The 24,713-nt window shown below is 45.9% G+C and overlaps 1 protein-coding gene across 15 annotated transcripts in view; it reads right to left on the reverse strand.

Moving 5' to 3' along the window:
* The window catches only part of ST3GAL3 (ST3 beta-galactoside alpha-2,3-sialyltransferase 3), a 180,772-nt gene that overhangs the window by 4,497 nt on the left and 151,562 nt on the right, over nucleotides 1–24,713 (reverse strand). For 14 of the 15 annotated variants that reach the window (XM_074545926.1, XM_074545929.1, XM_074545927.1 and 11 more), the window contains 2 exons: nucleotides 19,629–19,775; nucleotides 10,461–10,607 (listed from right to left, as the gene is read on the reverse strand). In XM_074545926.1, coding sequence (XP_074402027.1) covers nucleotides 10,461–10,607; nucleotides 19,629–19,775 — 294 coding nt within the window. Of the gene's footprint in view, nucleotides 1–10,460; nucleotides 10,608–19,066; nucleotides 19,191–19,628; nucleotides 19,776–24,713 lie in introns of those variants that run through there. The other variant, XR_012581286.1, reaches the window with a different exon arrangement.

Consider the following 24,713-nt stretch of genomic DNA (forward strand, 5'->3'; position numbering starts at 1 on the left):
CACTTATGCCAGCACAGCCCCTTGCTAGGAAGGCTCAGCCTGAGCTCCTGCCCACAGGCAGGGAGCAGCAGCACTGCCTGCAGGCACAGAGGCCACGCTGGGACACCAGCTCACTGCATTCACTTGCATCTGGCTGGGATGGTTGTTGAAACCTGCCTGGAGCACCAGGAGCCTGATACCTCATAGCACAATCTGAGCCCTCCTCCACGCCTTTCAGCCTCATCACACAGTCTGAGAAGCCAAGTTTGTGTTTGCTTTTTGTACAGATGAACTGGGGAAACAGCCACTTGTAGGCAAACTCAAACCACCTAAAATGCCACCTCAGGCCACGTGCAAGTGCCTTATCTGATGGCAGGAGGAAATCTGCTTTGTGGAAAGTACAAGTGGAGCAGGAATTTAAGTTCAGGAGGTAGATAACAAAACTTTGGGTGACACAATTGCAGTGTCTCACATTACAGCTAGGTCTGGCTCCAGCACTCACTGCAAAGTTGCTGGCAAGACCTATCAACCTGTGGTTGTTCAGCACCCAGGCTGCTTTATACCCTAGGCATTGCCACTAACTCCTTTTTACAAGCAGTCACACAAAAGGCCATTCAGCCTCCCACCGGATCCATGGATCTTAGTGATGTCCACATCAGTACTCTCTGATGTTTTGTGGCTAATGTAAGCCCACAGAGGAAGAGGTTCCCCCGTGAGAACACGCTTTCATCCCTCCCAAAGAGCACTGTCAGGGCACTCAGTGCAGCGCTGCTCCCCCATGAGCAGCAGGGGCAGGAGGGATGTTGCATGTCTCCAACACCAGCTCCGGTTACTGATTACCCAGAGGGACTCACTCATCCCACTGACAGACTGAGCTGATCAGACTGAGGAAGCTGCATTCCAGCACCAGCAGTGGGGACAAGAGCCAGAGCAGTTTTCTCAAAACTGACAGGAAAGCAGGCACCTCAGTCCTGCTGCTCTGACAGGAAAAGGCAACAAAATACACATGAAACCCCAGAAGGTTTCAGGGTGTACACACCTCAAATAGAACCATGGGTATGCACCTTAAACAGCACACACTGCCAGCAGAAAACTCCAGCTCTTTTCTTGTCAATCTGCGCCTCAAAGACAGTGATGGAGCAGTTTGGAGCGTTTACTGTCACCTCCACCTTCCTGTCCCTGCACATCACCACCGCTGCTGTAACCTGGCAGACTGGCTCTGCCCTCTCTCCTCTGCTGCTCGCATCCAAGGCAGCTTCCACTTGTGGAATCAAACAGGCTGCTTGCCTGAGCTGATGGCTGGAGCAATGAACTTTGAGAGTTACAACAGGAACATCCCAGGAGGCTCCAGACCCCTTCCTGTTCTCCAGGGATCAGGCTGGGATTTCCTGTGCTTTGGGTCTGCTTTTTGCTTTTTCCAGTGGAGAGCAAAGCAGAGGGAGCAGAGTTTCTCTGCCAGCACTGTTATGGCTGTTTATCCCAGGGAGGTGGCAGTGGCTCTGAGTGCTTGGTCACAGTTATTAGATGAAAATTTATCATCAGTTAAAGCCACCTTTCAGGATTATGCAAATGTAGCAGCCCCAAACCACCTATCCTTTTTATCTTGACAATTCCACAATGAAGCACAAAACATCATCTGTCGCTTCAAGAAAAGCCAAGTGGAATATTTTAAGCCTAAGCAAATGTTTCAGAGACAAACCCAGGAGGAAGGTAAGCTCCCTGTCTGTAATCAATTACAGTCGAGGAATGCCTCAGCTTCAGACCACATTAGTCTTATCAAGCATGCTGCAATTTAAATACAGGAACACTAAATTAGAGAGAGTGAGTCAATGAGGAACGCATTCAAGAAAAACAGCAAGTTGTAGAGAAGGAGTTTTCTCAGTTCTGTTACATCCTCTGTCTTTCTGCATGTAAGCAGCACTTCTCCACAAAAACCTGCACAGAAACCAGAGCAGAGCAAGAAGTGCTACTTCACTGGCAACAGTCGGTTTCCAGTCTCCACCAGTGCTAATTTATCTTTGTCTTTAACCTTCACTGCCTTGTTTCTGGAGCTGCTTAATTTTCATCAGTCTGCTTGAAACTCTTGGGGTTCGCACATACTGAAACAAAAGGGATGGCTGGGCACCCTCATCTTCTTGTCTTCAGGGGATTTACTCACAGCTCCCTTATGCCCAGTCATTCTTACATCAACTTATAATTTCTAACAGCTGTTTTTGCTCCTGCTTACTCTTACTACACTCACAGAGAGAGAAACTGTATCTCTTTTTAGTCTTCATTATACCAAGTTAAACAAGCAACGCCTTTCTTCTACCAAAACAAGCTATTAATTTACACCATGAAAACTGGGAAATCTCACAGAATTATAGTAGCTCCCTCTGCCCCTCTTTACTACAGATTTACTTCTCATGAGCAAGGAAAAAAGGCTCACCAGTGCCTCATGCAGAGGCAACTCCCTCACTCAACAAGAAGTCCTTTCCTCTAGTCTTTCCAGAGCTGCATTTGTCTTTTTTTCCCCCCAGTAACAGTCTGGCAGCCTGAATTAGTCTGTGATTTATTTGTACCTACCTAAGCACTTTCCTCCTCTGCCATTGCCAAATAATGCTATCCCAAATTAGAGTCAGAATGTCTGTTATTGCCCCAAATAGCATGGCCTCCCATTCATAATCTTAGCTTTCATGCCACCCAATTCACTCCTGTTCTCAAGGTGCTCATGGCCTTCCTGGATGGTATTTTGATCCTCCCTTGTATTGACCACACCTGGTTTTGTCTCATCACAAATTCCACTTGCACACCATTGCCTTCTGTGCCAAAAATCATTAAAGCAAACACTAAACATGAACCTTCTGCAGAGGAACTCCCAGCTGTCCATTCAGTGCTGCTTTTTGTGCTCTCTCTTAGAGAGACTATTCATGTACAGGTGTTGCACCAAGCCCTGGCTTCTGAAGCTGAACTAATGATAACATCTCACAGGATTGCATGCTTACCTGAACTTCTGACAGGCGGGACCGCTACACTTCCTCTGTCCCAAGAATGATTTTTTTTTTAACCAAATAAAGATATTAAATTCATTTTTGTAAGCTGCCTTTGGTAAACCAATGTTGGTTTGCTTTCAGGATTTAAATATTCTTTCATTTAAACTTTGCTCTGAAGTTCTGAATAGTACTTCTGAGGTTGGTTTAAGAGTTCTGAATTGGACAGGATTATTTTCCTTGACTTGCTCCCATACCACTCCCCCCCCCAAAAAAAAGAAGGGAAAAAGAGGTATTATATCCACTACAAGCTAATCCTGTGGAACTTGATAGATTTATTGTGGACCTTTTCCTCTGCACTTGCAGCTTAATTGGCTCAAAGTGGAACAGAGATCTCTTGGGCTCTCACACCTTCTGCATTAGCTTCAACAGCTTTTGCCTTTCAGTGCTGACCCAGTAATTTTCGTTTTCCGTGAACTTCACACCATAAGCGACCCTTTCCCTCACATTCATCATATCATCCTGATGGAGGTAATATATATATATATTTCTTGTGGTTTCTACTTTAATCATTCTGCTTCCTTCACCTCCTTGGATGTCAGTCTTGATAATTCTTTCCTTGCTTCCTTATTGTTAGTGACATTGTTCAGTATTTGCTAATTTTCCTTTGCAACATCTAATTGAACTTGACTTTTGCCAGTTTCTACTTTATCTCTGTCCCTTCCAGCCATCAGGAGTGAAGTGTTCTGATGTTCTTCCTTACTCCTCTATTACTTCTAACACCGCTTTGAAGCAGTTCTTTATGAAATTATATTTACAGCATTTTCCTCCCAGTTTTCCCCTTGCTGCAAGTATGAATCACAGATAATTATTGTACTGTCACAAACAAGACTTCGAGTCTACAATCAGTCCATGAACTCTTCAGTGAATGTGCTTTTAGCAGCCCATTCTCCAAGGCTAGGCAGAGAGGTCAGAGTCTGCAAGCATGCCCCAATTCCACTGAGCACCCCTCCACCACTGCTGAGTCTATATCCAGCCCTGCTTATCAAGCTCCCTCCTTTTGGGAGCAAAATCTGAATTATATCATCCCTTCTGTTGACTCTCCATTTAATTTAACCATGGAGACACTTGATCAAAGACTATTTCCTAAAATGTCCCTCTGCAAGGCCTTCATACATGCCCAAAGCAGCTGTGAAAGGCCCACAGCTCTTCTCGTGCCCTCCCAGCTGGTGAGAAGAGCTGTGCCAGCCACTGTGCCTGGGAATACCTGGAGTCTCCTTTTGACAAGGAGATGTTCAGCCCTACTGTACATCCCTGACAGTGCTGTTTCTGGGGGCACCCAGCACCCCACAGACAGCTGTGTTCAGTGCTGGGGTCAGCAGCTGGGCTCTAACCCACCTCTGTAGATCTTTTACTGCCTTCTCCTACACAGAACTGTCCAAACCCCAATTCTGCTTCTGTCCATTCTACAGCTGTACTTTCCTTGCTGTTCTTAGTGCACAGTGATATCCTGAGTGTCACAGTACTTCTGTCCTTCTGAACACGGCAATACCTGTCCTCTGGTCAGGGCTGCTATTCCAGCAATCTTTTCCAGATTTCTGTTACACAGACACACAGTCCTTATGCACAGGAACAGCATGTGAGGCCTTTGCTCAGCCCCAACGCTGTCAAACAGGTGGCTTTTAAACAAAGACAAAAATGTATAAACTTCATCAGTCATCACTGCCGGCCCCAAGAAAAAGCACTGCCCTTTCAGAGGTGCCCCTGCCCCAGCCCCTAACCTCCCCCTCAAAAGCTGACCTCCATTTCAGTCTGCACCACTCCTTGTACTGCAATCACAATTCATCAGCCAGGCTCCAATAGCCATGTTTTCAGTCTATAAATCACCACACCAGACATCTGCCCGGCTTTCAAAGGAGTTTTGTTCTTCTTGTTGGCTACCACAAACTTTAAGGTACTTGGAAGCCTGAAGCAGCCCTACCACCCCCTCCCAAGCAACTTGTGTTGATTTAAAATGCAAAAGGCGGCTTCCCAGAGAGAGCCCAGATGATGATAAAGCACCATTGTCTGTGCCTTTATGGTTCAAGACTCCAAACTCGATGTTTGCGGATTATTCTGAGAGGTAGCTGCTGTCGGGGAGAGACAGAGACAAAGCTGTGTGTCACTGCGTGCTGCAGGCCACCTCCCCTGGCCCTTGTGACAGCCCTTACACAGCCTGAATGAGAAGTGTTACAAGATGGTGTCCTCAGCATCCCACAAAGACCTGCTGGGGAAGGGGCAGTGATCAGAAGGAAGCCATCAAAGGCTGCCCCGCCACCTCCCCCTCAGGTCAGGCACTGAGTCACTGAGGTGGGCACAGCTGTATCCAAGGAGCTGACACCTCCATCAGCAGTGCTGGTGCCTGACCTGCTTCTCCAGCAAAAAGAGACCCGCCAGCAGCTCCACTGTGGGACACAAACACTGCAGGCAGCTCTGCATGAGCAAGGCTGGCTTTGAACCATGAATTGCCCTTTTTGCCACTCCTAAGTGTGTGCGGCAGTCTGCAGCTGAGAAGACGGCCCAGGAAGTTCCCTGTGTAGCACCTGAGGTAACTCCTTGCTCACATCCTTGCTCCTGCAAGAAATGACTGGGGATAGAAGCTCACCTCTGGATGATGAGGTTTGGGAAGACTGTGCTGGGGCAGAGCACATGGAGGAGGGATGCTGGGAGCCTGCCTTGTGCTTCGTTCCCATGATTTAGCACAGCCCCCTGCTCTCTCAGTTTCATAAGCTGCTTATGGATCTGTTTTTACTATTCTAAACAGTCACTTTCCCATCCTTAAATAATTTCTATTTCAAAATTATTCTTTTTCCTCACCACCATTTCCACGTTTCCCTCGCTATGTTCCCAGTGGGTCTGACACTTCTACATTAATAGAAGACAGTGACCTGTGATAAAAATACATTTTTATGGAGTGCTTGGACAGGAAGAGTTACAGGACCTGAGCAAGACATAAAAATACAAAAAAGTATATGAAAATCTGACTCCAATAGATTCATTGCCATGAAAACAGAAACAAGTGAGCAGACACCTTGGCAAAGACTCAATTTTTTGTACAGCATTCATGGAAGCAGGGAAGGGACAAAAGCTGTTGCAAAGTTATTTGGAATAGGGAAAATAGTAACTGAACAGAGGTGACACATTTGGCCATTCTGCATTTCGCAAGCTAAAACAAAGAGATGGGATAGGAGCTGAAAAATCATCTGTGAGAGTTTATACAACAGCACTGGGTCTGTTGGGCACCGGAGTCCCAGTAACAGATCAGAGAACAAAGTTTGTCCTGACACCACCCAGAAATCTCCAGCTGAAGTGCAGGCCTGGAGTCTGCACCCCAGCTGTGCAGGGAGCAGTGCAGACACACAAGAACTGGCCTTGAGGCACAGTTTCAATTGCATTGATCTTCCAGCTCACACCTAAAACTGAGAGCACCACCCCAGTGTGCTTCCAGCTTTCCTGAGCACGCTGAGCAACAGAAGAGGGTGTCCTCCACCAGCTCTGCCTGGACATACCCTGGGCAGAGTACACTGAGCTACCCAGGAGAGAGGGTAAAGAAGGTAAAGTACCAAATTAGAGAAATTTACTCTGACAAGCATTCCCAAGCACAGGAAAATCCACACATGTTTGCAGCCATACTACAGAACAGGGTCGCAAGATCGTACACTTCTCCTTGACAATTAACAGTGATCAAGTTCCAGTGCATCTCCTTCCTTACAGATCCTCTTCTTCTGGGGCAGGAAATGCCTGTCCAGCCCTCAGCTGGGGATCCTAGAAGACTCAGTGCAGGCAGCTGGCTTCTGTGGTAGCAATAGCAGCACAATCTTGGACCTTGAGAGCTTTTACTCCTGTGGGGAATGCACAGGCTGGGCTAAACTATGGACTGGGTAGGCCTGTTTCTCCTTGTGGAAATTCAGCTGCCAGTGCCACAGAGCAACAGGAAAAATCAGATTCATTTCCACAGAGATTTTATCACCTCAGTCTTGGCATGGGAGAGGCATCTCCACCCAGCCGTGAGCAAGTGAGTGCATTTTGCTGGCTTTTTTTATATAATCAGAACAAATTCCTTGGAGATGACTCACAGGGTTTCAAGGGTGTCCAGAGAGATGTCAAGCAGCCTCAAGTGTAAATCAGTGACACACCTTGCTGAGAGGACTCCTGCTCACCAGCAAGCCCATTTGCCCTGCAGATACCAGGCAAGGGATGGGGCTAGAGGGATATTACCCAACAGGCTCCCACAGTCCACACACACATGTGTGGCATCTCCAGGCCCAGGACACTGCTGGTGTTTACATTTCCTCTGTAAAGACAGTGATGTTTTCAGGGTGGAGCTGGAGTGTTTCCCTGCAGCTGCTCTCTAGGCTTAAACACTGAACATTTTCAGACATTCAGGCTGGAGGAGCTTGGCAGTCACTGAAGTGATTTGAACTTCAGAAATAGAGGTTCTGCCCCACCAAAGCCTGGTCAAACTGCAGGGGCTCCTGCCTGGGATGTTCATTGTGGTGGAACAGCTGTATCCCATTGCAGTTATTTCAGTGCTGTGATGATGCCATGTTAAGCAAACCTGTTCCATTCCCCTGCCCAGGAATGAACACTCCAGCCTCCATGTGTCTGCTGACCAGAGGACAAAGATGATACTTGCATAATTTCAAGGTATAGCCTGCTTTAGTGGCTCCTTTAGAGGCTGAAATGTAGAGGAGGACCAGGAAGAACCAGGTCTGGACACAATCCCAGAGGTCCAAAGAAACACTGAGAAAAATCCTGTGGATGCTCTTGGACCTCTGGGTGTCAGAGCAGATGGAACAGACAAATCCTTGGTGGAGCCTGGCTCTGGGTCAGTATTCTTTCACTAATACCAAGGGCAAGGTTTGACACAGGGTGCCAGTGCAGGCCAGCCTCCCCATTTGCAAGCTGCATGCAGGTCCATGCAGCAATGTCAAATCCCTTCCATCAAGCAGGTGCTTCCAGTCTGGAGTGGGGCAAATCTCTATTTCTGCATTCTTTGAAGGCAACTACAGAAGACACAAGCCAGCTATTATGCCCTTCACCTTTCAACTTCACCCTCAGATGACTAACAATTACCAGCTACCATTAATATTAAATAGGAGAGAAAGAAACGTGATCCTCTCTTTGCTCTTCACATTCCACAATATCACAAACAATTTGTCATATTGGGAGGGGCAGAGGCAGGAGGAGCATTAATTATTGATACTTGGGAACAGATGCCTTTTCTTGTAGAAGGGCAGTGAAATGTAAGAGGAGCCCGTGGGTGAGGATGTGAGGATTGGATGGGCAGACACAGATCAGGTAACCAGCCTTCAAGTGGAACAGGAACCTTCCTCCTAGAACCAGCTTCACTGGGCTGCAGAGCTCCCAACAACAGCCCCACCTGCAGAAACAAATCCACTGACATCTGAATTACTGAGGCCTCACCAGAACCTTTCAACGCTCCCTCACCTCTGTACAGGACACGATGACTGATGGCTTCCAGACAGCAGAGCCCTGGCAAATCAGCACCAACTGCTCTCTCTAGGAGACTTCTCTGGTTGCATTTCATGTGTTCATCCTCATCTAACTAATCCTGAGACCCCAAACAATGTCCAAGAGTGACCTCCTCCAGCCTTCCAGTGGCCTTGGATCCCATTTGGGGTGCTGGCCTCCAAATTCAGAGATCCAAGTGATGTGGACCTGCAACTTCAACCATAGACTCCGTTATCCAGCTCTATGACAAATTTTCCCATTGATTTGTCTAAGGATGAAATAAAAGAAGACTTCATTCTTGTTAGTTCCAGTGGTGTCCTCATGTCCAAAATCTGACCATGGGACTGACATCCTTATGAGACAGGAAGAACAACTGGGCAAAAGTGATTCTCCACCAAAGGCAGCTGATTCACCAGACTGAAAACAGTGGCACCAAAAGCTTTTCCTGAAACTTTCTTGAAGAGTCTCTGTATTCCCTGCTGGATTCAGGCATCTGTAGCCATTTTCACTCTGGCCTAGCCATCCCTTTGCTGTAAGACCAAGGGACCAGCTGTACTGCCTCAGACCTGGGCCTGGGGAGCCCGGGGTCCTGTCTCTGGCAATGGTTATAATGGTGATACCTCCAGATGGTGATACCTCCTCTACTCCTGCAAAGGTTAGATTTCTTAGCTATTTTCCATTCAGGGATTTCATAAGCCAGACATCACCTCAATTCAATTTACTTCTTTGGACATACCCCTTAAATTCTCAAATAGGCACTCATTTCCCCAGTAAGGACTAATTAAATCCATGGTTACCCCACTGAGCTAAGCAGACTCTCTTGCCACCTCCACAGGCCCAGAAGGTACCTCAGGACCACTGTGTCAAATCCCTTGGTGTATTGAGGACCTCCCCACAGCCTTTTCCTAAACTCTGTTCCCTTAGCCTCTGCTGAGAGCTTCATGCTTCAAAGTCTCATTACTCTGATAATTAGATGCACTCTTCTCATTTCTCAAGCTGACTAATCATTGATTTATAATTCCTTTCACTCTGCCTAGGGTCATGCAGCCTGCAGCCTGTGAGAGTACTAAGACACATACAATCTTGTGATTTGAAAAAACACAACTTCCCAGCTTCCCTCCTGGTCTGAATCAGTGGTAAAGTCCTTGGGGTGAACAAATGCCAGATGCCAGGAGACAGCTACTGTCCATGAACAATACAACTTTCCACAGTGTGGAGTAGGATAGACCAAGTTTCCCTACCTAGAGAAGAGGGAGAAGCAATCTTAGGAAGACCTGGGTCACATCTGTGCTGGGAAAGAAGGAGCTTTTCCATAAAGGCAGCAAACCTTCCCACTATAGAAGCTTTGACCAGTGTCCAAGTTTGCTCTAGTTTGGTACAGGAAATGGACAGACCTGAAGGTATCTATACTGCTGCATTATACCGATATGAGAACTTTTGTTCCTCCAAAAACACTGTTTGTCTCACTGTGGTAGTAGCAGAAAATGTGTTTAACGTGGACCTCCACAGAGCCAGTGGTGTTCACACCAGCGAGGTGCTGCTGAACAGCCAGCTGAGAGCTCAGGTACACAGGCTGATCTCACCTCCCCCATGCTTCCCAGGGCCTGAGGAGGGGATCAGCTCACAAAGGAAGCCTATAGATTAGAGAGCAATCCAATGGATCAAAAAGCAGGAGAGGGTGCATCATTTCAACCCCGAGCAGAACTGCTCCCTTTCACACTCTTTGGGTAAACATTTATGTGAATCCTTTCCCTGCCACTCAAAGAAGAAATTACATTATATACACATTCCAGAGAACTTTTCCCAGCAGTAATAACCATTTTTAACACACACTGAGCTTGGGAGAATGTCTAGGAATTTACAAGCAGATGCATGAGCAGAGCTGAGTTTTGATCCACACAGCACAGCCGTAAGTTAACATCACGATCCCAGTCAGGCTCTGGAGTCGGGGTGGCCTGTGGGCTTGGGAGGAGGATGTGCTTGGCAGGAGCTGCCTACCTCTTTGATGGCAGACATCTTGATGTTCTCATAGTAGTGCAGCGGTGCATTGGGTGAGCTCATGTCGTAGCCAAAGCCAGCCACCGCCACCTCGTCACAGTTGTGCAGTGCCATGGTTATTGCTACGCTTCCCAGGGTGGGGATGTTCTGGGAGGAGAGAAAGCAGCAATGGAAGGCATTAGCAGGCTGTCATCTTTATCATCAAACATTTCCTCTTATTGTCTCTGCTCATGGGGGCACTGCTGCTGCTAAGCAGAAAATCAGGAACATGGTATTTGGCTATATTCAACCTGCCAGCTTGCAGGGTTGATGATAGCCTCCCAACTTGTAAAGAAATTAATGCAAATGGTCAGACTCCCCTTCCACAGCTTTGCTGTCCTGAGAACAGGGCAGCAGATGAGCTGGAGGATGAATCACAGTGGATACATTAGCCTTCTGAAATTAAAACAGATGTAGACAGTGGATTACAATGTTAATAATGCACATTACTGGCTTCCAGCTAGGCTAAGGAAGAATACTTATCCCAAACAGGTCACCACACAGGAGCAAAACTGAGGAACAGCACAAACACCTTATTTTACTGATGGCAAATGCAGTTTAAGGTTGTTAAACAGCTCTGGGAGATGGAGAGGAGATCAGGCAGTGCGTTCCAAGATCCCTTCCTTTTCTCAGGGGCACCTTGACAGAGCAGGGGCACTCTGACCTGTGCCATTCCCTCCAAACCACACACTGGGAAAACAAGGAGCAGTGGGAAGCCAGTCAGAGATGGGTGATAGCATCCAGGGCACACCACAACTGTCCTTTCCCATCTGCTGACCTGCAGTGTGCACTGATGTCCAGCCTTAGCCCTTCCCATTTCACTGGGCTCTGGCCCTGTGACAGCAGTGCTGCACAGCTCCTGTGTGTTCTGCTGGGACAGCAAAGTGTTTCCAGTGTAAAATCCTAGCTCACTGACTTTTCTAGCTCCCTTTTAGCCAGATAGATAAATCCAGAGGCAAGTTTGCCCCAGGGCCTAGGGAGAGGCTGAGAAATCCACCCACATCTTCATTTGTTGAATATCCAAGACTGGCCATATTGGAAATATCACAAATTCAGAGGACATGCTCAGACAGTCACCAAGGGTGAAAGCTCTTAGCTGAGATGTAGAAACCAACTGCACTCTTATATTTTTCATTTACAATGGTTTACCCTGAACTGGTGAGCAGTGCTATTGCATGTTCATAAAGGTTGGGAACAAAGTTTTGAGTTTCTGCCTCTCATTCAAAGGAACTGGCTTTTGTTGGCACATGACTGTGCTCACTTCTGATTGCCTGACCAGTCTGAAGGAAAATGTTTTCCAAGCAAAGAATGCCACCCATATCCCAGCTGAGATGTGCAGAGCTGGGAGCACAACTCATGTGCTTTGTAGAACTCCACTACAGTGCACTGGAATTACTCTAATCTGAAAACAAACAGGCAAAAACTGCTTATGGCTAAATCAATGAGACATTAAGTTCAAATATTTGCAGCACAACAGTAACAGAGCACACCTGAAATGACAAGATCTTCCTACATCCTGCTGTTCCAGCTCTAGATGCCAGGAAAAGCAGCAGAGTAATTTAGTTCTCATTGCTTAATTTCAATTGATACTCACAAAAACGATACTGGTTTTATTCTAGTCACTTTAGTTAACTGTTAATTCACTGGGAGCCAAAAAATATCAAGCAGGGGTTTCAAAAAAATGGAAAAAGTTTATTAGGAAAGGATAAGAACATTGCCCCAAATTTCAAAATATCCAAGAACATCCTGTCTTTCCAGACATGACAGTTTAATTCTGATTTCTCAGCTTTATGTTTTGCATAGAAGATGACATTTGTATGTCACTGGGATTGCATCAGCTGGTAAGTGGACGTGCCACAAAACCCTTTCCCTCATCAGAGCTGTAGTTACAGTGTCCAAAACACAGTGAGTGAATGGTTTCATCCCTGGGACTGTGTCGTCATTGGGAGCACCGTGGTGCTAACACCACCCACACTCGCACTGGGCCCATTCCCACGGTACCGCTCAAGGGAGACACGGGGTCTTTGCCTGGAGGGAATTTCACTGGCCAATTTAACATTTAAGAGCTAACTTTCTAATGTGAGTCTTGCAAACCACAGAGAATTAATCACATTACCCAACCTCATGGGAGGACTGCCAAACTTTCTTTCAGGCATACTCTGTCTGGAGAATAACAGTGGACAGAAATTGAAAGTGAACTTTCGTTTGGTCACCAAATATCTGTCTGACTTTACTCTTTCTACAATACATCCAATGATATTTATGGAAAAATACAAGGTAATTCTTCAGTAGTTCCTGACATGCCACTATCTTAGTACCACCTGCTCTGCTCTCAAAAATGATTAAAATACCAGAGACTACCTACCTTCCTAACCTCTTGTAGTAGATGTATCTGATTTGGCCTCTATAATTACCAGAAATTCACAGGATGTCCTTAGCAAATTGTTTTGCATTACCCTAAAAATCACATCTGGAAACTGATGATCTGATGACAGTTTCTTAATTATGCCTAATTGCTGTTAGTACCCTCCAACACTGCAGTAGCTATAGCTTAATATGTGTCCCCCTTGAAGGCAGAATTCTGCATCCTTCAGTGGTGAGATGCAGCCTCAATCTCACTGCTGCAGTCAGAAACCTATGGGCTAGGCAGATGCCTCTTGAAAATACTGTCAAAATGATCACCCCTGCTATTCACTGAGGGCAGCAACTATTAGGGCAGCACAGGGGTGCTTGCAGAACCCACCCACAGTAAATGTGTGGATAATAGCACCTGCCTAAGAGAAGAGCATGGTGCAAAGTGTGTGTGCACCCACACATGCCCAGATCACACACACGTAACTGGGCACTTGCTCCAAAGTGCTTATTTTTAAAAAAGAAGCAACCATCAGAGGGATTGAACAGTAACTGGGGAATTAGACAGTCTTGAAGAAAATGGAGCTGCCTTGAACAAAACGATAAAAAAGTACAATTGTTGATTAATTGTCATTACTTTAGTGTCAGTATTTTAGTCTTGATTTGGTTTAAGCTACAGAAACTGAGCCCTGCTCTCCTGTGGCAGCCTGCTGAGATTCTGCTACTCCTGCTGCCTGCTGAAAATTAAGCACTGCCTCATGCCCAGCTTGTGGCATGGGAAAGACAACACCCTGCAGGATCTAGAGACATTTCCCAGGCTGTGCTGCAGAGAATGCAGCAGAGCAGCACTCTCAGGTCTAAGGGAAAGGGCTCTCCCCTCCTTTCCTCTTAGTAAAGAAGTGCCAAGTAAGAGGAGACACATTATTAGAGAGGAAGTGGCTATAACTACTCCCTGGCTGCATCAACAGAGCTTCCAAGCTCTCCTGATTGTACATTTAAATTCATTAGCTGCTAACCTCTAACCTGGACCTAATGGACCATATACAACCCATGGGGCAAGCTGGGGGACAAGTGACTCCAAAAGAAGTTAAGCATCATGGTCATGGCTGTGCCAAATCTGGCTTGCAATGCCCTGCACAATGTGTCAGTGCTATCTCACCACACACACCCTTGAGCCGTGCCCCAAAGACATACCAAAGCAGCCACCACACCTCCTCTGTTGAGTTATAAAAATAAAACTCTCAAACAACTGAGCAGGATTCTCGTTATTTGAGGCTTTTGCTAAGACAAAACCCTCAAATTCTACTATCTTGTCTCAAAATAATAATCTAGTGTGAGACCTGTTCAAAGCCTGTGCTCCTGCTCATGGCCCTCTGTGTGCTTGGGTATTCCTGTGTCACCAAGCAGTGCTGCTTTAACCAAATGGTTGGAGAGCTACAGCCCCACAGCAGCCAGTGCTGAGGCAGGAGCCCCTTAGGATGCCCCCCAGCTGCACAGTGTTAGTGCAGGTTAGACCTGGAAAGGTCCAACATGACCACTGCTGCAGATGTGGCCATGATGAGTCTCTGACCTGAACTGGTGCCCAGCAAGCAGTGTGAGCTGGGAACGGCAAAGCCCAGAAATCACTGGCAGCCTTCTCTCCTTCACAATTCTCTGCCACAAACATTGAGCTTGGCTTTGCAAAAGCTGTGTGCCAATGGTTTCTGGGGACCAGAAATGCCTTTAGCTGTACAGACATGGGGCAGGTTCTCCTGACTGCTCCTACACTGTTCTCTGCTGCAAGCATGAAGAAAAAGGCTTCACCTCAAGACATGGATGTTTCATCTTCCATTCTGCCCCCTGAAGAGGCTTTAAAGACTGACTTCTACTCACATAAGGAAAGAAGTCAGTCAGCAGAAATGAACTCTGGAACTCCTCTGGACTCTGTTGAGGCTGACCATTACCTCGAGGGCTTGTGCTGAAGATCCAGTGCTGGTGACTGAACTAGGGCTGGAATTGCTCTTTGCTTGGTGCATGTGAAAAGCTCTTGCTGCTTTTCATTCCATGCCTGGGTCATTCATGTGTCACTGCCTGCTGGACTGGAAGGAAATGACTGCTGTAAATCTGTTTTTAGAAATATTTGACTCCCTTAATATGTTAAATGAATTCCAGTTATTTATGGGATTTTACTTAGTTCAGGGTAAGACCTATTGGATTGTTTAGACTATTCCAATTGTTACCTTTTTCAATAAAAGGGTAAGTGTTACTGAAGAATAAACTCCCTACAAACAATAATACACCTGGATATTTAAATTGGTTTGACTACTATACTAAATGATTTGAGGAAAAAATCCAAAAATTTGCTTACCTGGGAAAAATTCTTACCTTAATTTTATCAGTTACAATCTGATCACCTAATAGCATTGAAGTTTTCAAAACAAAAGAAATCCAGAACAAAACTACAATAGTCATCTCAACATACATGAACTATCCCTTTTGTTTCTTTGTTTGCATCAGAGAAAACTCAAACCTACCCTTTGTTTCCTTTAGCTGAAAAGTGTGGAAAATATGGCATAGAAAGCAATTTAGCGTCACTCATTGTGAGCAGCCAAGTGCCTGCATTCTGTGGAGTGGTGCCTGTCACAGGAGCTTACAATGCACACTGCTGCTCCCAGAGCTACCTCCACCCATGCCCTGAAACAGCTGCAATAGTGGGCTTCAAAAAACACAGCAGAGCATCTCAGTGCCCTTCCTGCAGCTTCCCTGGCTGGGAGTGGGGCAGAGCCTGCAGGAATGGCTGTCTGCAGCTGAGCACAGGGCAGGGCCAGCAGCTGGTGGCTGCAGACAGGCCAGCCCAGCAGGCTCCCTTCTGCCACTTCCCTGCTCAGTTCCTCAACACCCAAGCCCAGTCCCAGTGTTTTTGACCACATCTAACCTGACGCACAAGCTCTGATTCACCATTTGCCATAGAGCAGATTCCTGTGCAGTGCAGGGAGTATTTCTAAAGGATGTAAGGACTTAACAGAATGCAACCAAAGGCATGACTTTACTGCACTCTACCTGCTCTGTGATAAGCACATACACCCTTACCCCATGCTAAATGGGAGTTCATGGCCTGCTCTTCACTGAGAAGCAAACTCCCTTCAGTTCCTTGGCATCTCTCACGAGCAGAAGGAGGTGGCTGGGCTTGTACCAAGAAGAAGCTGCTATGAGCATTTACCTGCCCCCCAGCACCAGTTTGTGTGAGCATCCCTTCCCCAGCATCTCATGGACTGGTCCCAGTGCAGTGGCAATGGGAGGAACAGCACAGCCCACAAAGCAGATGTGGTGCCCTGCAAACCCAAAGCTTTACAGTGACACTGAGTCTCTACATTTAACTGACTGCAGCTGCAGTGGCCCTCACCTGTCCCTCTAGCTGCCTTAGAAGATGCAAAAAAGGGAGAGCCGCATAACTGGAAAGGATTAAGTGGAAGACTGTTCTGCTCCTGCCATGCCCACCTCTGTTCTACCCCACAAAGACCCAGCAGGTTCCAAGACACAGCCTACAAAAAGCCACAGTCCAGCAAGAACAGCCCAGGAGACAAAGTTTGCTGACACCTGGGCAATTCATGAGAGAAAAGGTCATGATGATGAGACAAGGGAGCTGAAAAGTGCCTAAGGAGCAAAGGATTCCTGCTGGCACCTCCAGAAAGGCTGCCTGCCCACAGGAAAAACCATCTAAGAGCTACGAGAAGCCGTGGACAGGATGTGCTAACACTCCAGCATCAGAGGTTAATCCCTGAGATGTCAGCACCCTGCAGAGGTGCTAATCCATGGCTGGGTGCCTGAATCAGCCTGGCAACACCTCCTGCACATGGCTCCTCCTTCACCAGCTTAGTGCTGAGGCTGGGTGAAGTCCAAAGAAAGATGCTTTATTTTTTTAGTTTATAGATTCAACCATTTCCAGTACATGAACAAACAAAAGGCTTACAGAGTTGAGTTAAATCATAAACTGATCCATGGATGCACAGCACCAGCAAAGAGAGAGAAACAAACATTGCAGTCTGCACTGGGGTCCTCAGACTTCTGATAATTTGTGTCACCTGAAGTGTTCTCCCTTCTGCCTCACACCAGGCTCAGGGCTCCCAGGAGCCAGAAGGACACTGCTCCCATGGCTCTGAGGGCTGCTGGCTGGACAGGACAGTTCACCACACAGCCAAAGGCACCACAGCAGTGACCACCCCAGGAGTGTCTGTGCACCCAGCAGTACTCTCTGAGCTGATGCTCGTGCTTGCCCCCCAGTAAACTGCCTGCAGTGTAAGGGGTGCTGCTGCAAGCTTGAACCAACAGCTGCAATACCAGTGATGTCTGGTTTCAAGCCCCAAAGATCTGCATAAAGAGAACTTCCATCTGAACAAAAATCACATTTGGCTAGTGAGAAAGCCAACCCCACACCCATGCATTAACAGAATTATTTAATCAGAGAGAGGGTCTTTAGTAGATATTTTTTTTGTGCTTAACCATCTTCAGGCATTAACAATTATTTTCCCCTAGATATTGCAAGAAGCCCAAAGTTTGTTCTTTATGATCAGCTTATCTCATGAAAGAGAAGTCCACATACAGTATGGAACAGCTCTTCTGCTCTTGAGACCTCAGTAGGATTGAAGACAACTTCTAAAAAGCTTTACCAGTCCGAGAGAGAAGTCACTATTCATTGTGGGTGTGAGTTTTGCTCCTTGCTGAGGGTTTTGGCTACCACTGCCATGAGGGCAATCAAAATGCACGTCTGAGTTGTACCCCATTACTATACTCCAGGATCATCTGGCCCAAATTATATTATCAAAGCAGAGGATGTTACTACATTCACTCTTTATTGAATCCTGGGAAAAACGCTTTGAGATCAGCCCCAAACTATTTTACTAGCTCTGCTCAACCTTGCTGGAAAAGCCCCCAAATTACAAAGTTAATTGGCAGCACATTGTTACCATATGTGGTGTGCAAGAGAAGCACTGAAGTTTATTTAGGCAACAGAACCAAAGGAGAGTGGAATATTACTGCTCTTTATGAGGATTTTGTGTTGGCCTTGATTACGAAGGCATCCCCAGCCTTGATCCTGCAGTGTGCAGCCTGCCCAGCAGAATTCACTAAAGTGTGAAGCTCCAGCAGTTCCATGACAGCAATCCATAGCTCATGTTTGCTGCAAAATTGTAGCCACAGGCTAGAAACTCTCTCTCAGTTTTTAAGCTCTGGCAGCATCCCTGTACCAGGCTCCTTGCACAGACCGCCCAGGCTACGCTGACATCTCAGCCCCACACAGGCACCTGCAGAGCTCCTGCTGTCCCACCTGGAGGAACAAACTGCAATTCACACAGTCTAGGGGTCACAGGCAAACACTGCTTGCCTCAAAGAACCATAAACTATTCCTAAATGCTCAAATAGACTTTCGTGAAGTGAAACATCAGGTTTCAATTAAGATGCCTTCATTTCCCAATCTGATGTGTGTTAAACAACCTATCAAAACCTCATAAACTTCAGTTCACAGCATTCTCATTTCCGGATTCTCTCTTCTCCTTCCAGTTAAAGCAATAACTTGTATATTAAAATAACGTGTTTAAAAAGAAAAATAAATGGGGCAAAAAGTAAAGTATGATGATTTTTGTCATTTATTGGGACACCACTCCTGATTTTCTGGAAGACACATCAAGACTACATTGTTCTAACGGTAAGTTCTGGAGAATGCAGAGAGATGAAGTAAGTTAATTCCTAGCTGACTGGAATATTTGCAATAAGATACCTTCAGTGCACAGAACAAAAATCCAGAGTTCCCAGAATCTCATGACAGCTTCTGTACACAGCAGTGTATTTTTCAAAAGCACCATTCCATGCGGCTGAATCTGTCTGCATATCTTGCATTTTGCATATCGAGAAGGAAATGTCTTATCTTGAAGCATCCACCCATCTGACTTGCACAAAACAGAAGTCTCTAATATTCCAGAAGTCTACATGATATAATTATTTGAGCAAGGCAAATGAGGCACTATTCTGTCCAAATCCCTGCTGTGACACAGCAAATCTCCTGCACTGATAGCAGTGGAAGGACAATGCCAGGGGCAGACCAAGCAGACCTTGTCCAGCAAAAGTGCTTCTCTCTGGGTTTGTCAGCTGTGCCAATGTGCCCAAAAATGTCACGTGTGGTCTCTATCAACAACTATATCACATGTGTACATGAGCAATTTACCCACCCAAGTAATACTTACTCTAATGGTTGATATATTACGTAGAGCAAATATAAATAGGTTCTGAGGACAGTGTTGCAATGTGAGATAATCCAGAAAACCCAAGTCACCACCTACTCCAACACCAACACTCCAAAAAGCTGCACTGGGGGTGAGAGGTACAAGAATGAGCATTAAGGAATTTTGTTAATAAATATGAGCCAAAACTGTGGTTTGCATTGTTTGCTTTTGAGAGCTTTTACATATAAAACTTGCTGGGCTAAGACCAGAATTTCTTACCAAAGGCCTCATAGAGCAAACTTTTACCCTTTTCTACTATCAGCCTGGGATGCAACTTCACAGTGGCTTTCACAAGGCACTGTTAAAGTGTTGATGATCCCCCCAGAATCCTTGGATCAGGAAGGTTCTGAAGGAATCTGGGTCTGAAGGAGTCTGAGAGCTGTGACTGTAACAGAACCAAAGACCCTCCCTTTCAATGTCCAACAGTAGAGGCCCAAAGGAAAAATAAGAACAGTGTAAGCCTCCTGTGCTGCCTGGCCTCACATCCTTCTGTGAGGTTTGGCTCCCTTTGCTCTGTACCTACCCCTCTGCCCATGAGGCCATTGTTGAAGGGCAGTCCAATGAAGCTGAACGCTGCCTCCTGGATAAAGTAGGGGTTCAGGATACGGATCTCGTGGGGCTCCCTTGGCACACGGGTTGCCACTGACTTCCAAAAGCCATCAGAGGCACTCTGGTAACAAAAACAGAAACAAAAAGGAAAAAGATGAAACAACAAACAAAATTATGTACAAAATATAGCAGATTTCTGTTATTTTATTTTTTATTTTAAAAATATATTATAATGCACTTCTGTAGCAGTTCCCATTGTCTCTGCTCACTGCCACAGGGCAGTAGTATGACATTGTAGGGAATGTGTGTCTCATGGAGAGGTGGAAGCAGCATGGACTGATGCAGTTGAGCCAGTCTGGATAGCAACTGTGAGGGAGACAGGCCAGGTCTTCCCACTTTATCCTATATTTGTCCTCCCCTGTTAGGTTTTATGTGAATTAAGCTGTAAACTCCTACAGATATCATCCTGTTTTGTGAACAGTCATGAATGTTCACAGTACAAGGGAAGAGACAACTAAATATGTCTATTATTTTTACCCAATTCCAGTTTTCACCCTGCACACATGGAAGAACAGTGGCCTTGATGTGTGCTGCACTCCTAGACAGCCTGGCCTGGGGAGGGGCTGGTGTCACCCTGCCACATGGCTTCCCATCCTTGCTCATTGATGGCTTTGCATCATTTCTTGCCATCACTGACACCTTCCCAGGTGTCAGCAGGCACAGCACAGAGTGCCCCCAAAATAACCAGAGGCTCTGTGCTCACAGGACTTAAGGAGGAGTTGTGTTCCAATGTTTCACTTCTGTTTGGGTTAATTCAGAGCAAGGCACAGGGAGGATGGAAGGAATATTAATCTTCTGACCAGCTTCTTGGGGAGGATAACCCGACTGAACACCTCCTTGAAGCATTGAGCCATCTTCCCTGAGATCTCCATGATAAGAAACAGACATTACACTACATAGAAAGGACACACTCTGGAATTCATTATACACAGTTTTGGGTTGCTTGCAGCTTAGCAGTGACTTTACAGCTGCTCTCAAGGCACTGAGGAAAATGTTGATTATCCACTGCAAAATCCTCAGGAGCTTCCTCTGCCCAGTAGTGATCACCCCTGTAATTTCAGACTGGAATTCTGCCTCAGCCAATGCCTGCTGCATTTCACACACTCCCTGTCGTTGCTCGGCTCCTGCGAACTCTCACACCACGTGTTGCTAAACACCTTACAGAGTGTTTTTTATGGAACAATCCCATGGATATCTTTAGCTGCTGAATTTCATACCCTGAAACTGAAACTTTGGCAGATGGCTCGTGCTACAAAAGGCATTTACAGAGCAAACCTGAGGAGGGTGCACACTGTCATCCAAGCCAACATTCCAGGAAAGCAAAATCCCATTGCTATCTGTTCCCCCTCAAAACTGCCCAAATACAATACATTTTGACAACCAGGGCAAGCATCCCATGGGTTTAAGTTCACATTTCATCAATGGCCAAGTGCCCTTGGGACCTTAAAAGGAAAAAATTTCTTAATTATCACTCAGGTTCTTTCATCATAGTAGAATTAGAAAGAATGCCTGGTGTCAAAGTAGTCTAACACTTTCCATTATAATAAGACATTTTCAGCCACTGAGTGATCCCAGCATTTAAAAAAAAAAACAGAAAAAAACTTTACAAATACTAATAAAGTATAACATCCATTTGACCAAGGGATTTGAGGGATTTGGTATGCCAGCTGGGTTTTGCCTCCTTGTGAAAATTCATTAAAAATTGGATAAATATTAAACCTTTGGAATTTCCTAAGGGCACACGTAAAGTAGAGGTCTTTCAGTTCCAGGAAAGGAGGGGGAAAAATAAAAAGGGGTCACAGACTCCACTTGCATTAAGCATGCTCCAGGTCTCACAAAAATGAAGATGATAAACAAAAATTGTGAACAGCTATTCATTCAGTGAAACCATCTTATCAGGGGTTTAAGCAGGCACTCCCTGGAAAAATAGTGTGTGACCTTGAAACTAAAATAAATTTATAAGTTCAATTACGATTTCACATACACCTCTAAATAAGGCATTGCCCAAATTTTGTGAACAACTCAAGTCAAAGGTCTGCAAGCTATTTAAAGTGGACAGAAGATGCCTTTTGTTTGGACATACACTCTGTAGGGGACTCTACATAAGTTCTTGGATTTAAGTAGGTTTTATATGGCTTTTACATTACACATAAAACATTAAATAGAAAAGAAAAAGAAGAAAAGTTATAACATTGGAGAGTTTTATTGCTTGCTGCTGCTGGAGCTGAAATAACCAGACATAGCACTGCTGTCCATCTTCCCAGTGCTGTGTGAACCATGAGGACCACACCTGGGCTCCTCTCAGCTAATTCAATGCCAGTGCAAAATAAATGGAGGTGCCTATCCCTAGCTGGAAATACAACCAGTCTGCTTTACTCCCTTCTATTTAGCTGTTTCTCCTGTTGTTCTTCATGACTATTTCCCTAAGCATTTCCTTCAGCTATCACACTGCTCTGAAATTGCTCTGGCTTCTCCCTCCTGTCTCATTTCTGTTTGCTCTGTGTTCTTCCCTGTAACTTCACTGGGGAGCTCCATTGAGATTAGTTTTGAGGGACACCTGGGGGAGTCTTTCATTTTGGTGCATTTCCCTGCTGTAATTTCTAAAACAATTACAGGGAGGATCACAGAGTCTCAGCAGACAGCTCTCACTTCCACCTATAGAGCAGGCAAAGCCCCGCGCAGAGCTAAAGAACCAAAACTGCTTTCCTGGCTTATAATGACTGACACCCCAGCCTTGTGGTTTGGCTCTGCAGTCCCATGGCCCCGAGCTCCCTTCCCAGCGCTGTGGTTTTGCTGTGCAGCGTGTCCCGGGCAGGCTGCAGAGCACAGCACCAGCCCTGCGAGCCCGGGGCTGCTCCAGACACGGCCCCGGCAGCGCAGCCCTGCCGAGGCTCTGTGCGATGCATGGCCAGCCTGATTGCACCCAGATGTTCACAGAGGTTTCCAGAGCAATCCCTTCCCGTCGGGGAACGCTGTCCCTTCTTCTGGCTGGGAGGAGAGCCGAGGAGCAGCAGGCATTAGGAGGGAGGGCACGCTTTTCCTCCCAGATTCAACAGCTCAGACTCGCAGCTGGAGGCTGGGGGCATCCTCTCTTGTCTGCTGCAGTGGCTAAACCTGCAGTGCTTAAGGGTGGGCTTGTCACAATGAAATAACTCCTGTCCTGATCAGCACAATGATAAACAGTCAGAAAATGAGTCTGAAAACTGCTTAGGCAATGTTCCTGCAGCGCCTCATCACCTCCTGGTACCGAGGACGGAAACCAGAAGGAACAGGCTGGAAATTGTGTATCCTTGTGTTAAGTTTCCACTGTTATTACTTGGTATTACTGTGCACCTGGAGTCCCAGGCACAGATCAGTGCCAAAGGCTGCCAAACAAAGCTGACACGACACAAGCATAAAGAAACAAGCATCATAAATGGGCAGACAGGAGAACATGACTGAAGAACACATCTAGGAGGGCCATGACATTTTTAAGCAATCTTGGAATGTTTTCCAGTTTGTATCATTGCAAAGGACATCACTTAAGGCTTTAGAGGAAAGTATTTTAAAAGTACAAAAGAATTTAGATAGGCCAGGACTTTCAAGTCAGTCTCTTGCACAGTTCTCACCCAGCAAGAGAGGCAGAAAGAGACACCACCTCTATAGACACCACTCCAGGAATAAACTGGTACAGACATAACAGACCAAAGATAGGAGATTAGGAAGAAGGGATAAAAAGTGGCAGGGCTCACCAAATAGCTCCAGGGACAAGACAATCCAGCTGCAATCCCTCATTCTGTCCATTTGCAGAATACTGAAGGCTAATAGGCACAGCCAGTTGTAAACTATTTTTTGTCTCCATTCAGTTTTCCATCTCCTGAACTCAGATTTACCAAGGCAAATCACAACACTCTCTAAAATAAGATATGGAAACTCAGAGCCTTAGCCAAAAATCACCTCAGTGGAAAATACAAACCACTAGAAGCAGGCTGAGTCTCCCACAATAACAGCACTTCTATATACTGAACAAAAGAGAGGTAATGCCATTGCATCCACATGATACAGATGCTGCCTCTGTGACTGGATTTATGAGTAAAATAGCTCATTGATGATTCCAGCTCTGATGTAAAAGGGGACAGGAAGATTTCAAAGGTCACCTACATGCAACATGATGTCTGGGTATGTAATACTTGCTGCAGAGATTACTGCTCTTTTGAACTCTGCTAAGACCAGAAATGGAGAGGAAGGAGGACATGAGGCAAAAAAAATGTCAAGAGATGATGCACCAGTCACAAGACCTCACGGTGCCTGTGAACACATTGTTAACTGGAATCTCTGCCCCCACCAAGGCTGGAATGTGGTTTATTCTCTACCAGTCATCCACAAGCTCTCACTGTCACACAAACAAGGTACAGCAAAACCACTGCAATCCATCTGCAGAGGCTTTTAAAAGGTTTCTGCTCAGGCATGACTGGATTAGATGTGGAAGGTGTGTTTCCACTAGAAAATAACCATCTTATCAGCCAGTGCTGCATTTCTCAGCGGTCAAGTAGACACAGAGGCCTAGAAAATGCTCTTCTGCAAGTGGTAATATAAATGAAGTTGCATCATTTGCACTGATTATCAAAGCAATAAGGAATTTTTAGCAACAAGAACAGAGGTGCTGAGAGCCTGCAGTCTGGGTTAATGGTCAATTGCCAGACCCACTAGCCCACACTTCAAGCATATTTACCCAACTTTCTCAAAGCTATGGAGAACCCCTCACCATCCTCTGCACATGGCTCTGACAGCCAGCATTCATTCTGAATGAACCTATCTTCAGTTTCTAGAGCCTAGAAATGCTCTAGAGACCAGTTCCACTCTTATCTGCCCCACTGGAAAGCTCTTCCTCTGCCTGAAGTAGGAGCTTTGCTCAAGCCTCTCCCTCATCTTCTCTTGGTTCTGCTGTCAAAAGAGATGCAGCTCTTGGACTACCCAACAACATGATACTTCTAATTTTTTACCAGTTTTGTTTCTTCTC

The sequence above is a fragment of the Zonotrichia albicollis genome, chromosome 8, assembly GCF_047830755.1.
Source record: "Zonotrichia albicollis isolate bZonAlb1 chromosome 8, bZonAlb1.hap1, whole genome shotgun sequence".
Classification (NCBI taxonomy): domain Eukaryota; kingdom Metazoa; phylum Chordata; class Aves; order Passeriformes; family Passerellidae; genus Zonotrichia; species Zonotrichia albicollis.